Source organism: Lepidochelys kempii, chromosome 3 (genome assembly GCF_965140285.1).
Source record: "Lepidochelys kempii isolate rLepKem1 chromosome 3, rLepKem1.hap1, whole genome shotgun sequence".
NCBI classification, from domain to species: domain Eukaryota; kingdom Metazoa; phylum Chordata; order Testudines; family Cheloniidae; genus Lepidochelys; species Lepidochelys kempii.
The window spans coordinates 10,119,603-10,139,907 of NC_136382.1; the positions used below are offsets into that span (position 1 = coordinate 10,119,603).

Below are 20,305 nucleotides of genomic sequence, written 5' to 3' on the forward strand. Positions count from 1 at the left end.
AGCAGGTAATGCCATTTTTGACAGAGTGCTAATCCTCCTCCCCTTTGGCCAGTTGATCCTTCTTAAATAGGTTATAACCGTTGATGTTAACATTCCAATTGTGTGAACCATTCCACCATATTTCAGTACTGTATTACATGTATGCTCATGAACGAGCAATTCCAATTCCTCTTGTTTGTTACCCAGACTCCTAGCATTGGTGTATAGGCAATTCAAGAATTTCTTCTCTTCATATCCTTTGGTTCCTTGATTAATTTTGTTCTTAACATCTTGATTCTGTGCTGAATACTCATATCCTTCCTCTTTTTACCTTTCCTTTTTGTTATTAGTTATTGCCCCCCTGACTACTCTAACCAGCCTGTCCCCAAGGAGAGTGGTTCCCCTCCTACAGAGGCCATTTAAACTATACAGCCCCCTCTCTCAATAGAGAATGGACCTGTGTTCTGCAACACCCAAACCCTCTACTCTACACCACTTACCTAGCCAGAGGTTCACTTCCAGAATCTTCTGCCTTCTGTCTTCCTTCATTCACAGGACAGAAGGATCTCAGAGAAGATTGCTTGGACATCTTCCCGCCACAAACTTACCCTCTTCCATTGTGAATAATCAGCCCACCCTCCTTGTATTCAACCCAAGTTCATTATCCTGGTGTCATATTCATCTCCTCTCTGTCCTTCTCCCCGAACTCACACATGTGGGTCATTGCTCCTACTGGTTCCTCCGCTATAATCTTTCCAAGATCTATTCCTTCCTCTCTCCATCTGTTATTGATAAAATCCTGATCAGTGTTTGAGGATCTTGACTCAACTACTGCAAACTTTTTCTGTGTTCCCCCAAGTTTCCATAGTACTCCCCTCACTCCTATTGAAAATTCTGCCACTAAAATTATATCCCCTGCCTGCCACCAGATCAGAGGCACCCCTCTTCCTTGAGTCTGATCTCTTTCCATGTCATGTTCACATCCAGCACCATGTACAGCTCTGTCCAGGCTTCCACCTCATCTCTAGTTGCCCCTTGCTTCCCTGTATGTGTTCTGTACTTGGCCAGCACTCTTTAATGTACACTAGCTGATTCCACACCTCCTCTCATGTGCCTGAATTGTTAATGGAAGGTGCTCAGATATCATGTTTGTGGGTAACCTTGTAAAAACTTAAGTGGATAGATAGTCCTCCATAACCCAGTGCACCATGCAGCCTCTCTCTGCCGTAAACCTGTCCTCAAAACCCACTTCTTCCAAAAAACATACATAGAAGCCAGCATGAAGCTTGAATAACACTGAGCTCATCTCAGGGATCTTCCTCGGCCCCAATCCCCAGCCGATACTTGATCCTGACCTGAATTCAGGTTTGACCACTGCCCCCTTTTCCCTATACCCACTTCAAAGGCAGATGGGCAAAAAAAAAAATTGAGATTAGTTATTAAGAGGCTTTGGGTGCAATTGGAAAGGCTTAAAATAATATACTGTCTATGAGTCTAGGAAGTAAACACACAAGCTTGCAGTGACTAATGCAGCTGGAAGAATACAGCAAAAATATGGAGGAACATTTGTTCAAATTTTTAAATGAATTGGCTTCAAGCTGCATTTGCAAACCATTTGTATTCACTTTGCATGAACGCTCATTTCTACTAGCATGAATCGTTGCAGAATGTGAATGTCAAGATTGCACAGGTACTCGTAAAAAGCAATTCGGAATTCATTTTCCACAGGATTTCACACCAAAATCCTGGTGGTATGAGTTACGTTCGTGCTGTCAGGGAGCAGGAACGCTATCACAGGAGGCCTGTGACCGATCGCAACTAACCAGCCCAGCATGATTTTTAGATTTCAGGTCTGGCCACGGAATAAATGAAATTTGCAAATGTTTTCAATCACGTCATTTCAAATAACAAATTCCAGACAATTGTGATGTGTTCGTGAAGGTTCCATGGGGGGTGGGGGGGTGAAAGGCAAATTAACCAACTAAATTATTTGTTACAAAATATTGATTCAGCTCTACCAGCTGCTATCTGTTATAGTCATGATATTTTGCAATTTTGAAGTGCAACTGTAGTCCAAAAGGTGACTGTAAAATTAGGTATTAATTTTTTCCAAAGACTTCTAGATCAATTTTTTCTCAGTTTATACACCAGGAGATTCTTTTTCTATCACTCAGCCTGGGATCTGAAACACAAGCCACAATCTCTCTGCCACTTACATGATCACCCCAGTGGAGATTCTGCTGTGGGAAGTTAGCTGACAATTTGTTTGCTGAGACATAAGGCAAAAATACAAAGCCATGTAGTACCGCTGTTGAGCAAGATGCCCTTTTATATAGCGTTATTATTTACTTATTTGTATGACAGTGCTGCTTAGGGGTTCCCGCTGAGATTGGGGGCCCATTGTGCTAGGTGCTGCATTTGCCATAATGAGTGACAGTCCCGACCCCAAAGAGTTTGCAGTCTAAATAGACAGGACTGATAAAAGTAGGAGGGTGAAGTGATTTGTCCAAGGCCACCCCGCAAGCCAGTGCTCCTGTCTCCCAGGTCTCAACCCAGTGTCTTCTTCACTTGGCAATATGGCCTCACACAAAATCGCCAATTTTCTACATACACGCATGGTTTCAAATGGGTTTTTTTCTGAACCCTCCTCCCCCGACTATTTTGCACAGAGTTATTTGCTATGCTCCATCTGTATACTTAGGCCACTGAAGTATGCATGTAGCTTTGCTCACGGGCAGCAATGGAAATGTTCATGTGAGTAAACTGATGCGTGTACTTAGGTGCTTTGCAAGGTCAAGGCCTTAGAATATTGCATACAGTGGAGGCTATCTGCAAGCCAGAAAGACTTTGAGAGACATATTGGAGATGAAGGTGTTGTACATATGAGAAAGAGTAAAAGAACTAAATATACATTACGTGGCCTACCAGTGTGTAAGAGAAACTAAAATAGTCTGCAAGTATTAAAAAGTGCCAGTGGCGGCTCGATGGAAAAAGATGGAAGACGCATCACTTGGCACATTTAAAATTAGATTGGATAGAAAACTGCTAAATGCACGATAGGGAACAATGATGTATTGGTGAGTGAAGGGAAATTGAGGCCATTTGGACTGGGATAATCCACCAAATGAAGTGGGTCATATACAATTAAACTGGATGCAAGAGTGGAGAATAGACTGGATGCAAGAGCAGAGGGAACACTTTTGCATTAACAGGGGAATGGAGTGGGCCACCTTTTCAAATATAAATGCCTAAATTGCACCTGCGTGTATGAACATCTGTGCCCTCAGAACAGACCCGCACAGAATTGCTAATTCACACGTGCAGTTTTCCCATTTTCAACATGCGTGTGGGCAAAGGGGGTGTGAACACATTTTGTAGGCACAAATACTACTAATTATGGTATTTATAAAGTGCATCCACTTGGCCAAGCATCTCAGGGCTCTTCACAACAGAATAAAACATAATTAAAAAACAATAAAGAGTTCCCACGGATACAATGGATCAAAGGGCAGCCCAATACAACAAGGAAAACCAGGAGGTGGAGGAAGGACCATATCATGACCTTTTCTTTGCCCTGAAAAGCACCTAATGCATTTTGGGCACTATATAAAGAATGATGATGATGATGATGATGATAAATGCTAATAATAAATAAGTACGGTGGAACCTCAGAGTTACAAAACACCTTGGGAATGGAGGTTGTTCATAACTCTGAAATGTGGATCATGGCCCCTTCTGGCTTTACATTTGGTTATTCTCTGAGTCTATGTTCAGTCCAAATAATTAATCCATTTTCCATGATAAGTCACCCAGGTGCAGGGACGAATTAATGACCTGTGGCTTGGACAGGCCAAAAATCTACAGACTTGCTTCCAGTTAGAGGCAGGGATGGGAGTTGAGGGTCGCGACTGAAAAAGGTTCTGAGGTCTGGTCAGATCACACAGAGACCCCTTTCAAGCAGAAGGCCCGGTTCAGCCTCTGTAGGTAATGTAAGGGGTGCTGGTGAAAAAGGCACATGCTCCGTGGGCCATCAGACACTGACTTGACAGCAGGGATCCCAAGATCAGCCAATCTAATCAAGGAGGGGAATGCTATTAAAAACAGATAGGACCAGTTGGGAGCACTGGGCACCTCCCTCAGTGCATGGGAGCCCATATCAGCTTATCTGGTTGATCTGCTCTTAATCTGCTTCTGTCCCTGAATGTCACCTGTGATTTCAACCAGCTGTGACAGGTTAGATCAGGAAAGTTCAACCCAGTGGCAGGTGAACAGGAAAACTCTTTGCATCTGAAATGCCTCACTAGGGCATTGTGGCCCAAAGCACATGGATTTCAATGGCAAAGATGCCCACTGATTTCAATGGGCTTTGGATCAAATCTTTGGAAATCTTCCCACTTGAAGACCCTAAACAGCTCAAAAGACATTCATCAGTAATACTTCTGGCCCAATCTATCATTCGTCTCAAGCGTCTTCCCCTCAGAGGCACGGCCCTCATTTGAAAAGCAAGTTCGTGCTTGCCCCATGCGACCCCATCATCGCCTCGCTTTTATTACTGTAAATGATGGGCGTCCAAAGGGAGGACAATCAAGCTACTGAAAAACAGGACCGAGACTGACATTGATCTTGCATCCATTCCAGCTTCCTGCATTATTGCCTTTCGAATGTGTCTCCCCTTTTGGCTCCATGTCCCACACTCAGCCTTACATTTGGGCCTCCACAGTTGGAAAGGCATATGCCTTAAGAGTAAAAAAAGATATATATATATATATATATCTATATCTTCCTCAACTTACCCCGCCGAAAGCAATCCAGGAACATCGCTTTGCTCAGGCCAATAATCCAGAGAAGTGCCCGTCCCTCCTGAGCCCTGGCATAGAAAATCGAAGGTCAAGATAAAGATCCTTCCCTCTTCTTTTGTGTGCTAATGAAGCACTTTCCCATCAACTGGTGGATGTCCAGAGAGCCGGAAAAAGGCCCTGGCATTGGTTCCTAAATCTTTACATCTCTTCCCTTGGGCAGCCTTCTCATCTCACCCTGGGAACCGCTTCTCTGCAGACACAGAATAAATGGGCTATGGTCACCTGTGTGGCCACTGTGAATTGGATTAGGATGAGCACAAAGAGGCTTAGGACTGGGCACCATCTGCAGCACAGATAATGAGGTTGTGAAGACTGTTTGTCTTGCTGTTCACATGGATGCATTTTACTGGGGCAATGTTGCACTGAAGGCCTGGAAAGAATGCATTTACCTGGTCTCCCCCGCCATGGCACCCTGCAAAGAGATGCAGACTGAGAGTCGCATTCTCCCTGGGTCGTGGATGCACAGATCTCATTCACCTCAGCCGGAGCCAGAAGCCTGAATACAGAGGAAGAGTTGGCTCCTTCCTATTAAATGAGCAGTGGAAAAAACTTCCGTAGGCTAGATGAAAATAAGCCATATGTTTTATGCTATGGCCTGTGTTAGGCTGGAGGTCAGACTATGTCATTGCACTATAGCTCCCTTCTGACAACAAAAATTACCACATGACCCTAGGAAGGGGGGATGAAGCCTGAGGTGCCCTAGCCCTGCCGCCCCGGGTGAGGGGGCCAGAGCAAAAGCCTGAGCCCCACTGCCCCTGACAGGGGGCCTGTAACCTGAGCTCTACCAGCTGGGGCTGAAGCCCTCAGGCTTCAGCTTCGGGCCCGGGCGGTGGGGCTCAGGCTTCGGCTTTGGCCCTAGGCCCCAGCAAATCTTAAGCCAGCCCTGATGACCCCATTAAAATGAGGACGCGACCCAGGGGGATGGAGTTTGGAGATTAGGTTTCTATTTCTAGCTCTGCTATTGACTCAGCATGTGACATCACACAAGTCACTGTACCTCCAATTCCCCATCCATAAAATGGGAGTCATAATATGTAACAAATTTTTAAAGCATGTTGATATGCTCGAGGGAAAGCTGCTAGGCACGTACAATCATTTTTATTTGTAATGCACTAGAGTCTAGGTCCACAGTTATGGACCGGGACCCCATTGTGCTAGGGGCTGTACAGACACAGAACAAAAAGACAGTCCTAGCTGCAAGGAGCTTACAATCCAAGTGCAATGTATAATACCATACTAAGGGCAAATGCCTTCTTGCCCTACAGCTGATCAGTTTATGCCCTGAAGCATGAGTTGATAATTCTTAAAGACCGAGTCCATTCTAAGTTACAGTAGTGATTTTGAGTGACTGCACTGACTTCAGCGGAGTTACCCTAGATTTACAGTGCTGTAACAGGGAGCAGTATCGGTTCCTTAGTTATTTTCCTAGCTAGGGTGTCTGCAGATGCTACTATTTTCAGATGTGTCCTATTTAAAAGTGTTCGCTAAAAGCCCAGTTCTCTCACCCTCACTCACATTGAGCAATCCTTTGCTCCAGGGGAAATTGTAGCCTATGCGAGTAGTCCCATTGGTTTCAGTGGGACTACTCATGGAGTAAGGTACTACTCAGTGTGCATAACTATATCAATCCAAAGTGATTTGTCTAACTTAGAGATTTAGGGTAGATATTAGGAAAAAACTTTCTAACTCTAAGGGCAGTTAAGCTCTGGAATAAGCTTCCAAGGGAGGTTGTGGAATCCCCGTCATTGGAGGTTTATAAAAAGAGGTTGGACAAACACCTGCCAGGGATGGTCTAGGTTTACTTGGTCCTGCCTGAGTGCAGGGGGTTGGACTTGACGACCTCTCGAGGTTCCTTCCAACCCGCCATTTCTTTGATACCCTGGACCATGAGGATAATTGTGTGAAAAGAGGTTTTCCTTTTATGTGTTGCCTTTTCATTGTTCTTGTTTGATGGTCTGGGATACTCAGGAACATCTCAATGACCTTTTCCATCCCTTGTGATTTTATCTACCTCTGTCTTATTTCCTCTTGCTTTTCTCCTGGCCAAACTGAATTGCCCTATATTATATGGAATCTCTCTCTCTCCCCAGCATCCCTCTCCCCTCTGCACTCCATGGAATCTGAAGCAGGTGTACAATGATATTCAGGATAATGGCATGTGTGATTGTAAGCAGGTGTTGCTCTTGAGGGATTGCTTGCTGATCCGCATGAGGAAAAGAAGGGAATCCCTCAAGTTTTAGCCTGTACGAAGTGAGGGCTGTGTCAGTTAAAGCTGTACAAAATCAGCTTTACCTTACGCTGCAGAAGTATCTGTTTTTGGTTGGTGTTTTTTTCCAAAAGGAGATGACACGCCAAGTTGCTTGGAGTGGAGATTTCCAGTCCTTTTCTCTAGCCTTCTTCAGAGACCTTTTAATAGTTTAGGTATTACTATTATTAATGGCACTTTGCTGTTCTCTGGAGCCCATCTATCTGGAGATCTCAAAGCACTTCAAGATATTAACGGAAGTTGACACACGACCCCCTGGTGCCATAAGGAGGTATCATTATCCCCATTTTATATATATGGAAAGAGGGGCTCAACATTCCACCATTTGCAAAGCCAGGTACAGAACCCACAAGTCCAGACTCACAGTCCCCGTCTCTAACTCCTAGACAACACACTGTCCCTTAGTCTAAAGTAATCATTCTATTGGCTATAAGTGCTCTATAAGAGCTAAGGGCCAGATTTTCTGAGGCACAAAGGGCAATTAGAGATCTAGCTCCCATTATCTCTCCCTAAGGATTATTGATTGTCAACTTTTTCTAACCCATTTTTATTTTAAAACCGAAACTGCCCAGCTTGATAGATCTAACAATGACAAGGAGATCAGAGTTCAAGGCTTATGTGAGCTTGGGCAAGTCCCTTAAGCCTCCATTCAGCAAAGCCCATAAGCACATGCTTAACTTTTGACACATGCTTCAATCCCATTCAGGTCACGCTTTGCTGAAGCGGGAGCTTCGCTTCTCTGTACCTCAGTTCCCCTTCCGTGAAATGGGGATAATAGCACTGCCCTGCCACACAGGATAAATCTGTGAATAGTTGGGAAGGTCTGAGATACTACAGCGATGGGGCCCTCTATTACAGATAGAGGTAGATGAATATATCTTGACTTTGTTTTCTGGGGGAAGGTCTTGCGTGAAGGTGACCTACGAGTCTGTAAATTGTAAAATAAATAATTGATTATAATAAAAAAGGAACGCTTGAAAACTGTGCCATAAATGGAAAAATAAAACATGGAAACCATAGAAATGTAGGGCTGGAAGGGACGTCAAGAGGTCGTCTAATCTATTCCTCCGCACTGACCAAGTAAACCCAGACCACCCCTGACAGGTGTTAGTCTAACCTGTTCTTAAACCTTCAATAATGGAGATTCCACAGCATTCCTAGGTAACCCGGGCTAGTGCTTAACTAGCCTTCAGTTAGAAATATTTTCCTGATATCTAACCTCAATCTTCATTGCTGCAGAGTAAGATGATTCTTGCTGTCAGTGGACATGGAACAATTGATTGCTGTCCTCTTTATAACAATCTTTTACATATTTGAAATCTGCTTTCGTGTTCCCCCTCAGCCTTCTCTTCTCTTGATTACACAGGCCCAGTTCTGCCAACCTTTCCCCAGCATTAATGGAGGGGCGCTCTAACCACAAGACTCAGATCGAGGTCTGAATTTCAAACCACCCAGAGCTCAGCCGGGTTTGACTAGTGGCAGGGATGGGGGGAGGTGTGTCTTGGTTGGGCTGTTATAGAGATAAGAGCCGGCTGTGAAATCGTGAGCCAGATTTTGAAACACCTTCCCCAGCCAAAGTTTTGCCTCTCTGATGATGAACAGAGGGTAGCTCGTTTACCACAGCTGAGAATCTGACCGGAACCCTTCCATGAACAGCAGCTCCCCAGGTGAGCCCAAAGGCGAACTGCAGCCTCGGGAGCTGTGCTGAGCTTATCTGATCTCTGCTGGAAGCTGCCCTCTTGCATATCTTGACAGGTTCATCTCAGCAGTTCAACACCCAGAGCCAGAGCGTGACTGCAGATGCACAGCAGGGTATCGCTGCACAGCTTGAAAAAAATCCGCTACCCTGCTGTCTGCACCGTGGAGCTAGGATCAGCTTCTGAGATTAGAATCTGGCCCTTTATTGGAAGGCAGCTAATGCACAGCAACCCTGAAGGCCTCATTCTCCTGCCTCCAACCTCCGCAGCAGGTTTGACTTCAGTGGCGTGAGGCTGACAGGTTTCAAAATCAGGCACCAGGTCTCCTTACTTATACTTGCGTTCCATCTCCCCTCTCAGAACAGAGCACACGAGCCGGGGCCAGGCGGAGCGAGGCAGACCACCACCTGCACATTTGCCTCTGCAGCTCCGAGTTCAAGCCAGAAACCCTGTGGGCCGAGGGGGAGCATGGGGCAGTAATGTCCTCCCCTGGTAATAGCTTCCCCTGGCACCTGGCTGAAAGGCTGCTCTACAGACCCCGTGAGACACGAGTCACAGAGGTTTGGGGCAGGGTGACACAGGAGGGCCAGGGACACCTGTGCAGCGGGGTAGTGTGTACACAGTTCTCATTGCTGAGCCGGGGCTATGTCCTCACTCCCACCTCGATTATTCATGCTCCTAGCAGGGATGCTCTGGCCTGGAACCAGGGGGCTCTGGAAACAGACGTTGCCAGTTCTTGTGGCCACGCAATAACACTGCTTTGGTGGCAATGTGCACCAGCTCAGCCATTGTCACGTGGATTCTGCAGAGCAGGGAGGCTTTGTGGAAAAGTGAATGCAGTCCTAACGGTGAGAGAATGCAGGGGTTGCTGGGAGGCTACCCCCTGCTTTGATCCATTCTCCTGCACACAGTCACACACAGAGCATTCACAGAACGGGAGTGGAGTGCGGGGGAGGAATTGAGCGCAGAAGGCCCCTGCAATCCGAGGAACAATCCACCTGTCCCTGAGTTAGGAGCTCAGGACCTGGCCCCAGCCAGAACAGCACAGGGTGAGACACGCAACACAAAAGTCACTCTTCAAGCAGCAAAGCAGCCTTCTCCTATGGCAAAGTGCTTGCAGAGAGCATCGTTCCTGTGGCTGGGGCTATTGCTGAATCTGATGTCAGAGTCACTGCTATCCCCAGGCTGTGTGAAAGCCCTGTCAGGTGCTTTGAATGCATTAATGTATGCCCCTGCTGCCAGGCTTGGAATTTCTCCCTCACAATCATGCATCATAGATTCCAAGGCCGGAATGAACCATTCTGATCACCTAGTCTGAACTCCGGTCTAACACAGGTCAGAGAACTTCCCCGCAATAAGATCTAGAGTAGATCTTTTAAGCTCACGAAAGCTTATGCTCAAATAAATTGGTTAGTCTGTAAGGTGCCACAAGTACTCCTTTTCTTTTCGCGACCTTTTAGACAAACACCCAATCGTGATTTTAAAACTGCGTGTGATGAAGAATCCGCCACAACCCATGGAAAATTGTTCCAGTGGTTAAGTACTCTCACTTTCAGACATTCGCCCCTTCTTTCCAGACTGAATCTAACTTCCGGCGAGTGCATCGTGCTACACTTTTTTCTGCAAGACTGAAGAGCCCATTATTAAACGTTATTTTTCGCCATGTAGATACTTAGGGAGCTGTGATGAAGAACCCCTTAACCTTCTCTTTGTTAAGCTAACTAGAGTGAGCGTCTTGAGCCTATCCCTGCAAGGCAGGTTTTCTAATCCTTTTGTAAATTTTGTGGTTCTTCGCTGAACTCTCTCCAATTTATCAACATCCTTCTTCAATTGTGGGCACCCGGACTGGACCCGGGATTCCACCAGAGCCAAATACAGAGGGAAAATAACCTCTCTCTTTCTACTCAAGATGCTCCGGTTTACGTATCCCAGGATTACGTTAGCTCTTTTGGCCACAGCGTCGCACTGGGACCTCAAGGTGAGCTGCTTCCCACGATAGAGTCCCCCCTCGTGTAAGTACCGCCCACGTTCTTTGCTCCCAGGTGTACCCATTTACGTTTAGCTGTATCCAACGCAGTGGGTGTGCTGTGCTCAGTTTACCAAGCGACCCAGCTCACCTCTGCGGAAATCCCGATTAGCCGGAAGACCTAGGGCCTGAACACCTAAAGCACCAGGCACCGTTTTACACACACACAGACACTCATGGCAGCAAATGACCAGCATGCGGAGAATTTAACACACACAGCGTACCCCCGAGTATCCAGCTAGCGATGAGGACTCTGGTTTTATTCAAATAATAGGGAGTTTAGAGAATTGCCAGGGCAGGAATGGCAGTGCAGGGAGTCCTCCCCATTATTGCAGGGGCAAGGTGCAGGGGAAGGGTATGGTGCAGATGGGGCAGAGCAGAGACCCCAGCCAGGAGCCCTCTGCAGCTCGGCTGTCACAGCCCCGCTCCCTCCCTCCCGTGACAGCGGGGATGCAGAGGGCTCCCTGTGCTGCCCACGGCAGGTAAAACCCTACTCCTGCAGGGGCAAGGAGCAGGGAAGGGCACAGCGGGGTGGCCTCCCCCACAGCCAGGAGGTCTCTGCTCTATTATCCGAACCTCTGCATTATCCCAATGCATTCCTTGTCTCATACAGCTGCCCAAGTTCCCTCAGACCTGTCTGGGTGTGCAATCTGCCTTGCTTATCAGATGGGAGCGAAAAGCAAGCAGCAGCTCCACTTGGCTCTGACTCTGCTGTGTGGCCTCTTGACTGCAGATTCTCACCCTCTCACTCTAACCTCAGTCCTTCTGCGGGGCTGAGGTAGGCTGCAGTCCCGGAATGGTACGAATGTTGTTCTTCCCCAAATGAAAACACGTGTCTCTGCCTCTAGACATTTTTCACCACTGCAGCTGCTGAGTTGCATTGTTCTGATTTTCTTATCTACCCTTATCACAGACAGAAACCCTCAGTGTGCCAGCTTATCTCCCTTGTGTAGAAGCCTCAGACCCTTCCCTGCACTAGTTTTCTACACATAGAGTCTAGCGACTCCTGGTCTTTTTGCCTCAGCCGAATCTTCGAAATACATTTAGATTGTAAAAATGTGTGTACCCTAAATGATGTGGGGCTGTTCAGTGGTGCTGGAAGGAGGGGTGCTTCCGCCCCCACTGGCTTGAGGTAGTAATCACACACACCAAACACACGGTTTCCATCTTCAGCACCCCCACTATAAAAATTGTTCCAGCCCTCCTGGGGCTGTTGAGATTCTGCCCCTGGGAACAACATTGATGGCCTACGTCAGCATTACATTTCCATTGAGGAAATGTTGGACAAATGAAGGGGGTCTGCAAAAATCCTTAATGGGCCTCTGCTCTGTAAAGTGACCGTCACATGCTTCTGAAGATAATAGTCTTCCTGGGTGGTTTACGGTCCAGGATCTGAGTAAAGACAAAGTTACTAATTTGTCCTGTTGGCTCTGCAGAGCCGATAATGCTATGGGGGAGTGAACTATGTTTTATCATAGTCTGGCTTCTGCATCAACAAAATTAACAGCATGCTGCGGGACAAGGAAGCGATTTGGATAATGCGGCTGGTCAGACAATAGGGTTTCCGAAAATCAGGAGTATACTGTATATGACCCAGGACCATGCGTTTTCAACCCCCGCTGCAGCTCTACACAGTGGAGCGTGTGTATGAGTGGGCGAGAGAGACAGGATTATTCCCTCATGCTTCAGGCCATAAACCAGCCACTGACTCTTTGGTTGATTGGTGGTTACCAATCCCTGAGTTGCTCTCACAAACATTTGCATTTACTATTTTGGGAGAGGAGTAGGTGCAGCTGCAATGGCAGAACGTGACTCACGCACCAGGAGGAGTTTGTGTACATGCCCTGCTGGTTGAGGAAGCCATGTCATGCTGTCAGAGGTCAGGAAGGCGGTTAGCCCTTCAGTGATGCTCTACCTGGAACACCAGGCCCAGTTCTCAGTAGGAGAAAGATGTAGGCTAAAAAATGGGAGGCAGTTAAGAGAAAAATCGACAGACATGGCTAAGTGCTAGACTGTGCAGTTTGTCCCCATCCCTGTGTGCAGGATGGTGCAGAGCCTCTCTGCTCACGGGAAAGCCCTGGCACATTGTGCCCTCCTGGAGCTCCCGTGTGTGGATGCTCCCCTTAGTGCACTGGCCCTGCCCCAGGAGCCAGTGCAGAGGGCTGGCAGGGCTATGGCCTCATGTCCCCATTGCCCTGACCCTTCGAGCAATTTTCTTGGTGGTGGGAGGAGGGACTGAGCAGCCCCTGCTCCTAAGGGCTGCTATTGCAATCAGCCCCGTTAGTGGTCCAGGCAGGGAGGGCAGGTTTCTTGCACCTCAGGCTCCGCATGAGGACTGATCACAATCTGGCCCTGACTCTGTACATTCTGGCTAAACAGAGCCCATGGGTTGGGAGTGCACAGCTGCTAGGCAGCAGAGGTATCGGTCACAACCGTGAAATACAAATGGGTATTGTAAGGAAGAGGCCTGGAACGAAACAAAGGGAAGGACCATTTATGCAGAAAGGGGCCCGCTTCTGCCCACACTACAGTCAAGCTGCTTTTCTAGCAACCTCAGTGGCTGCATCCAATAACTGGAAAAGCTTCCTGGCAGTGAGATCTATTAGACTGTGCAATGGGGCGGGGATAGCAGCCCCATCAGTTGGGACATTTAACAGCAAATGATACAACTCTAGGGAATCTGCTGTCGGGGAGAGTCCCGCCTGGGCTGGGAGGGCTTGGATTGGCTCCTAGAACATTACCACGCAATGGAACTTTGCCACCTTTGTGATTGTATAAGACAAGCTGTGCCCCCTAGTAACGGGTTCTGATAAGGATGGCGGCCTTATCAGCAGAGGGGGTAAGGAGAGTCTGTCAGCTTCAGGTAAAGATAGCTATCATTCATTCATGAAATAGGGAGAGGTCAGAGCCATTAGGTCAAATCCTACTCTAGGCAATCATAGAATATCAGGGTTGGAAGGGACCTCAGGAGGTCATCTAGTCCAACTCCCTGCTCAAAGCATGACCAATCCCCAATTTTTGCCCCAGTCCCCAAATGGCCCTTCTCAAGGATTGAACTCACAACCCTGGGTTTAGCAGGCCAATGCTCAAATCACTGAGCTATCCCTCTCCCCCACTAAAACATAGGACTCCAAAGAGACAGATTTTTAAGATCTTGGTGAATAGTGCATCACCTGACCCGAGACTGGTGGAAATTCCAGATAACCTCATTGACACTAGATGAGCAACTCCAGATTTACCTCTCTGAGCTCAGGAGCTGGGTCTTTAACGCCACAGCATAGCTGGGGCTCGGCGGAGTTAGCTCTGAACCTCAGCATAGGACCCAGCAGGCATCTCTGTGATGCTGACAGTCCCTTCCCTCTGCCTCTTTCTGACCCCCAGGCCTGCTCTCTTTCTCTTCTTTTCACCTTCAGAATCAGATGAGGGTTTATACCCCGTTCCCACTGCAATAGTGAGTAAGCACGTACTGACCCCAGCCACATGGCATGGGTCAGGGGAACAATAGGTTAGATCCCTGCCTGCCACACCTTTACAATGCCCACACCTCCTCCTAAGCATTTGGGAATTAGAAGGGTTGCTGAAATGGCCTATATCAGCTGTTGGCAGTTTATGACTGGCCATTGTACACCTGGCCCCAAACCACAGGGCAGTTTATGGCAGGTAGAACTGAGATGACAAGAGGAAATACACTGATCCTGCCCTTCACTCCCACTGGGCACTTAGCACCCTGCAGAATTAGGTCCCATGGATTTGACTCCACAAAGTCACTGGGATGCAGCCTGTTGCTGGGTGGTTGCAGTGATGAGGCAAATCTCTTATGCTGCAGGGCCAACCCTATAAAGGTCAGGAAGGAACTTTGCCGCCTCCATGATTGCACCTTTAGACATATTCCTGAGCAAGGAGTGGGGTGGAAGCTGCACCAACCCAGGGATCGCCCTGAGGCACAATTACTACCCCACTCCAGGGAGAAAGTACCTCACAGAGTTTTGAAAGAGTGCTTGTACCAGGCTGGAAGAAAAGGAGTACTTGTGGCACCTTAGAGACTAACCAATTTATTAGAGCATAAGCTTTCGTGAGCTACAGCCGAGCTGTAGCTCACGAAAGCTTATGCTCTAATAAATTGGTTAGTCTCTAAGGTGCCACAAGTCCTCCTTTTCTTTTTGCGAATACAGACTAACACGGCTGTTACTCTGAAACCTGTACCAGGCTGGCTAAGCCGACCTATTACAGGAGGGATGCGGGTTGGAGCCAAGGCTCTACTCACTTCCAACCCCTCCACAGAGCAGAGGCTGTGAGCTGCACCAGACTGAGACCTAAAACCCAGCTAGGCCAAGCAAGGGTCTGGAGGAGACATGGGGGTGGGTGGCTGTGACTCCCCCACTTGGCCCAGTAAAGCCCACAGTCACTTTTTGAGAGCTGCTTGCTCCCCTCTGATGCGGGATATCAGACATGACAGACCAAGCAGGACACTGCATGAGATGGACCCAGTGGAAACGCTTAAGGGCCTGATTCCGCTCTCTCTCACGCCTGGGAAAACCAGGCGCTACGAACCATATGGAGTAAAACAACCATGAGATCAGAATCTGGCCCGAGGTTCCTATATTTTGAGACACTTGCTGGCCCAGATTCTCAGCTGGCATAAATCAGAATTACTCCATTGGCTTCCAGGGAATTACTCAGACTTCAGCCAGGTGAGGATCTGGCCCATTCTTGTTCAGGAGAAGATGCTGCATCTGCAAGCGAAGTGCCTGCATCCCCCACCACTCCCATGTCACTCGTGTTTATGTCTCTGCCAGAGGGAAGAAGGGCGCCAGTGTCTGAGAGCGCTCCTGCGATGGGAGGAGTTTGATGACGTGAGGGATCTCAGGCGCAGCATAGAGCTCGACAGTCTTTACAGCAGCATTGTGTTCGCCGTGGAGAAAGGGCTCTCCTGGCCTGCAGTCGTGGAAGCGGGAAAGCTTGCGGAAGAGCTGCTGAACGAAACCAAAGGTGCGTCCTAGCAATGGGAACTGCCTCCAGCTTCTCCTCTCTCTCTCCCCTCAGTGTAAATCAGAAGCATGGAAGGCAATGGTGTTACACTGCGGTAAAACTGGTGCAAAGAGAATCAAGTCCTAACTGTTCGGGGGAAGGGATGTTAATAGTCAGTGGGTCAGTTGTCCCCATGCAGCCCCCTCATGACGAGGCATGAACACAGCGTTCCAGGAGAGGGTGCATGAGTTACACCAGTGTAAGGGAGAGCAGAATCAGGCCCATTATTTCAAGATCTGTCCAGGCATGCAAAGAGCCCTGCTCTTGTAGTGAGTGGGGACGCACACAGGAGATGCGCTCCACTTAACTGTGGGCTGACCTGTCTGAGTGCAGCCCCGCAGACCAAGTGACACAGGTCTGCAAACAGAAAAGGAGTACTTGTGGCACCTTAGAGACTAACCAATTTATCTGAGCATAAGCTTTTGTGAGCTACAGCTCAGTAGCTCACGGAAGCTTATGCTCAAATAAATTGGTTAGTCTCTAAGGTGCCACAAGTACTCCTTTTCTTTTTGCGAATACAGACTAACACGGCTGTTACTCTGAGGTCTGCATATGTATCACGTTTGCAAGAGCTGAAATCAGGCCCTTGCCCTACCTCTATTAGAGACTGTGAGAAGCGAACACTTGAATCTTGGTGTCATAACAGCAGCCACATGTATAGAGCACCTTCCATGCAAGGATCTGAGAGCACTGGATAAACACTTATGAGCTTCCCCTCACAACAGCCCCCAAACAAACATTACTGGGCCTTACAGGTAAAACTAGGCTCCCATGTAGGGTGACCAGACATCAGGTATTAAAAATGGGGCTGGGGTGGGGGTGAGGGGTAATAGGCATCTATATAAGAAAAAGCCCCAAATATCAGGACTGTCCCTGTAAACTTCCCATGTGATGTAGGTGTGCCTATGATTTGTTGGTGAAAACACCAGCACGCCCACTTTAAACTTTCTAACACCTAGGTGTGCAAGTGTAAGTAACACTTTGTTCTTGCAACACCCATTTAAGGTTCAACACATGCAGCCCACAGTTTGTCACAGCTCCCTCTAGTGGGTGGTCAGCCTGGAGGATAATAACCTACTGCTTCTACAAGATAATGGAGTTACTCCTTTAGCTCAAGTGGGATAGATCTCTGCTATGGGCTCAAGTTCAAACCCAGCTGTGAATTCATACCAGCTTTATATACATACTTTTCTGAGCATTCCCCACTAGCAGTCAAGGACTCTACCTCAGGTCTCCTGTGTGACTGTTGGAGATCAGGACATGGGTGATCTTGCCTCATGGTTCGAACAAGGAGTCAGGCCTAGTGGCTAGAGCAAGCACCAGTAGCCAGAAATAGCAGCTCAGGGTCAAGCTGGAATCAAAGGCCAGATGCCAGAGTCCGAAGTCAGGAACAGGAGCTGAGGATCAGAGTCAGGTTACCTGGAGTGAGGCAAGGCCAGGGACAAAGCTGGGTTTGAGGCAGGAGCAGGGCTAGAATAAGGCAGGTGCAGGATCTATTGCGGCCATGGGTGAATGTTTTGAGCAGATGCTGAACTGCTACTGCTGGGCTTAAGAGCCGGTCTGCTGACTCTTCCCACCAAATCAGGCAGCCTACTACAGCCCAGCTGCACTTGTTAGGTTGCCTGGAGACTGGCTCCTCTGCAGGCCCCGATTCCTGACACTAACCCCCACACCCTGAGGGCATCTCCTGGGGACCTCAAGGCCCAGTTTCTCTGGGTACTTCTGATGGAAGTTTTGCAATATGGCCAGGGCCTGGACTTTCTCTACCGGTTCCCAAGACTGCTCAACCAGATTACAGCCTTCCCAGTCCACCAGGTATTAGAGCTTTCCCCTAATTCTCCAAGAGTTGAGGATTAGGTGGACAAAGCACTCCTCCTGTCCGTAGACTGGGTGGCAGTGGCAAGTTGGAATGGTCTGGGTATGGGTTTTCTTTGTAGGGCTTTAAAAGTGAGATGTGAAAGACAGGGTGGATCTTCAAGGGTAGCCATAACCTGAAGGCAATTGGATTTACCCATTCTTTAATCTTGAAGGGGCCCAGGAATTGGTGGTCTAGTTTGGCAGATGGCTGACTCCATTTAAGGTTCTGAGCAGAAAGCCATACCTGGTCCCCTACAGACAGATTGGGGGCAGCCTCATGGTCTTGGTCCACGTGGTGTTTATAGGCTTCTCTGGCAGACTGCAAGTGTTCCTTGAGCTCCCAGAGTAGGTGGGACACTAAATCCGTGGTAACTAGTACTGGAGACCTTACAGTTAGGTCTGGGTGGAAGTGAGGGTGAAATCCATAGTTTGCAAAGAATGGGCTCTGTTGGGTTGAGGCATGGATTGCATTGTTATATGTGAACTCAGCGTAGCACAGCAGGGGGAGCCAGCTGTGCTAGTGGTAAATTTAGAAAGCAGTGAAGATACTGCTCCAAGATTTGATTGTCTCTCTCTGTTTTCTCATTTGTCTGTGGGTGCTAGGCTAGACTTGATGCCAAGGAGTCTGAGAATGTCCTGCTATGATTGAGAGGTGAATGGGTGTCCCCAGTCCGATACAATGTCTGGCGGTAACCTATGGCAGTGATAGATATTTTCCAAGAAGAGCCGAGCCGTCACACATGTGTTAGGAAAAGTACAGTGTGGGATGAAGTGTGCCACCTTTGTTAGGACATCAATGGCAACCAGGATTACTGAGTGTCCCTACAAGCGGGGCAGTTCTACGATGAAATCCACTGATATAGTAGACCAAGGCTGTGGGGATGTGGGCAGAGGCTGGAGGAGACCTAAGGGTTTGATCGTGGGTTCTTGGTATGATTGGTGAGGTTCCAGAATCGTATATACTCCTTGATGTATATACTCTTATAGGCCTAGCCACCCAAAGCTCCTCAAGACCACGTTCCAGATCTTGAATTGACCAAAAGGGCCCACAAACAGCAAATTGCAGCATATTTTCAATACCTGAAGCCCAGGTTGTCCCTCCAGAACATAAATACAACCCTTGTGATAGAGAAGGCCATTCTGTAATTGGAACTCAGAGTCAGGTTGGCTACCCACATCATTCAGAGTCTGGCAGATCTGGATTGTGTACGGATCATCAGGGAGTGGATGGAGGATGCCAGACCACTGCTGATCGTCTCATGGATAAAGTTGGGCACCTTGAGCATGTGCATCTCTATCAGGTTTGAGATATTCACCTTTGTGGGATAGGGCATCCAGCTTCCTGTTTCTTGTCCCTGGGTGATAAGTTATCACAAAGTTGAAGTTGGTTAAGGCATCTAGTTACCCATAGATACTCCAGGTTTTTGTGGCCCATCAGGATTTGGAACAGGAATTGGGCTCCTTCTAAGAAATGGTGCTACTCCTCAAAGCCACATTGATCGCCAGTAGCCCCTTCTCCCAGGTATTGTAATTTTCCTCCCACTGAGATTAGTTTCTGAGAATAAAAGGCACAGGGAAGGAGTTGGTTAAGGGGGCCCACATGCGGAGATAAAACTAGTCAAGTGATCTCGGTCCAGATTCTGTTACTGCGGATTTACACCAGTCTAACTCCCATAAAAGCTCTTGGAGTCGCCGTTGTTTTACACCAGCGATACTGAAACCGTAATCTGCCCCCTACCCCTCAGAAATAAGGTGTTGCTGAGCAGTTGGAGCCAGGAACCCCTGTGTTTAGGGGCTTGCCTGCACTTTGGAAAAGGGGCTGTTCATGCCTAGCTACACCAACGCTGCACTGCGTCAGGGACTGGGACGTGGACGGTCATGCCTAGTACTTAGAGCAGGAGGTAGACATCAGGAATCAGAGCCCCCAGGCAGAACTCAAGTCAGAGGCCAGGAATCAGAGCTGAGGGCCAGAACCGGAGTGAGGCAGGGTCCAAGGCTAGAATGAGGCCAGGAACAAGCAGACGCAAGGCTTACTGCAGCCGTGGGCGAATGCTTTGTGCAGCCAGTGCCCTGCTGAGCTGAAGAGCAGGTCTGCCGATCCCCTTCAGCCAAGCGGGGGTTTAGCCAATCAAGCAGCTCAGGTGGGGCCCTGCTGAACTCGTTAGACTGCCTCTGATTAGCGAGCTCGCTGCGGGTCTTTACTCCTGCCTCACAGGCACAAACCCCTAGTGTAAACATTGCCTGACTATTTTTCTTCCCACACAAGTGTCTAGATTTGGTGCTGGCCCCCTCTGGTGGCCTTTGGCAAGTCACCCTGTCTGAGTCCTCATCTGGAAAACAGGGATATTGACCGAACAAGAAGAGTGAAGATCAATCAGCTAATGGTCCATTTGGTCCCATCATTTACACGGGTGTAATCCCACTGGGGGTCCCCTCTAGGATCACCAGCATTGCACTGGTGTAGCTGAGGGGAGAATTTACCCCAGTGCATGTAAAATACCATGTTAGGGCTTGATGCATCTTCCACCCAAGACAATGAGGTGTTACAACGGGTTTCGGCTTGGACCTCTAGAACCTGAGCCTAAAAGGCACC

The 20,305-nt window shown here is 48.2% G+C and overlaps 1 protein-coding gene across 1 annotated transcript in view; it reads left to right on the plus strand.

Annotated features, from left to right (window-relative positions):
- Positions 1–13,642: 13,642 nt before the first annotated feature.
- C3H8orf74 (chromosome 3 C8orf74 homolog) overlaps positions 13,643–20,305 on the plus strand; it is a 34,560-nt gene continuing 27,897 nt past the window's right edge. Inside the window, exons 1-2 of the mRNA XM_073335345.1 lie at positions 13,643–13,690; positions 15,624–15,816. Of these exons, the coding sequence (XP_073191446.1) occupies positions 13,643–13,690; positions 15,624–15,816 (241 nt within the window). The remainder of the gene's footprint in view (positions 13,691–15,623; positions 15,817–20,305) is intronic.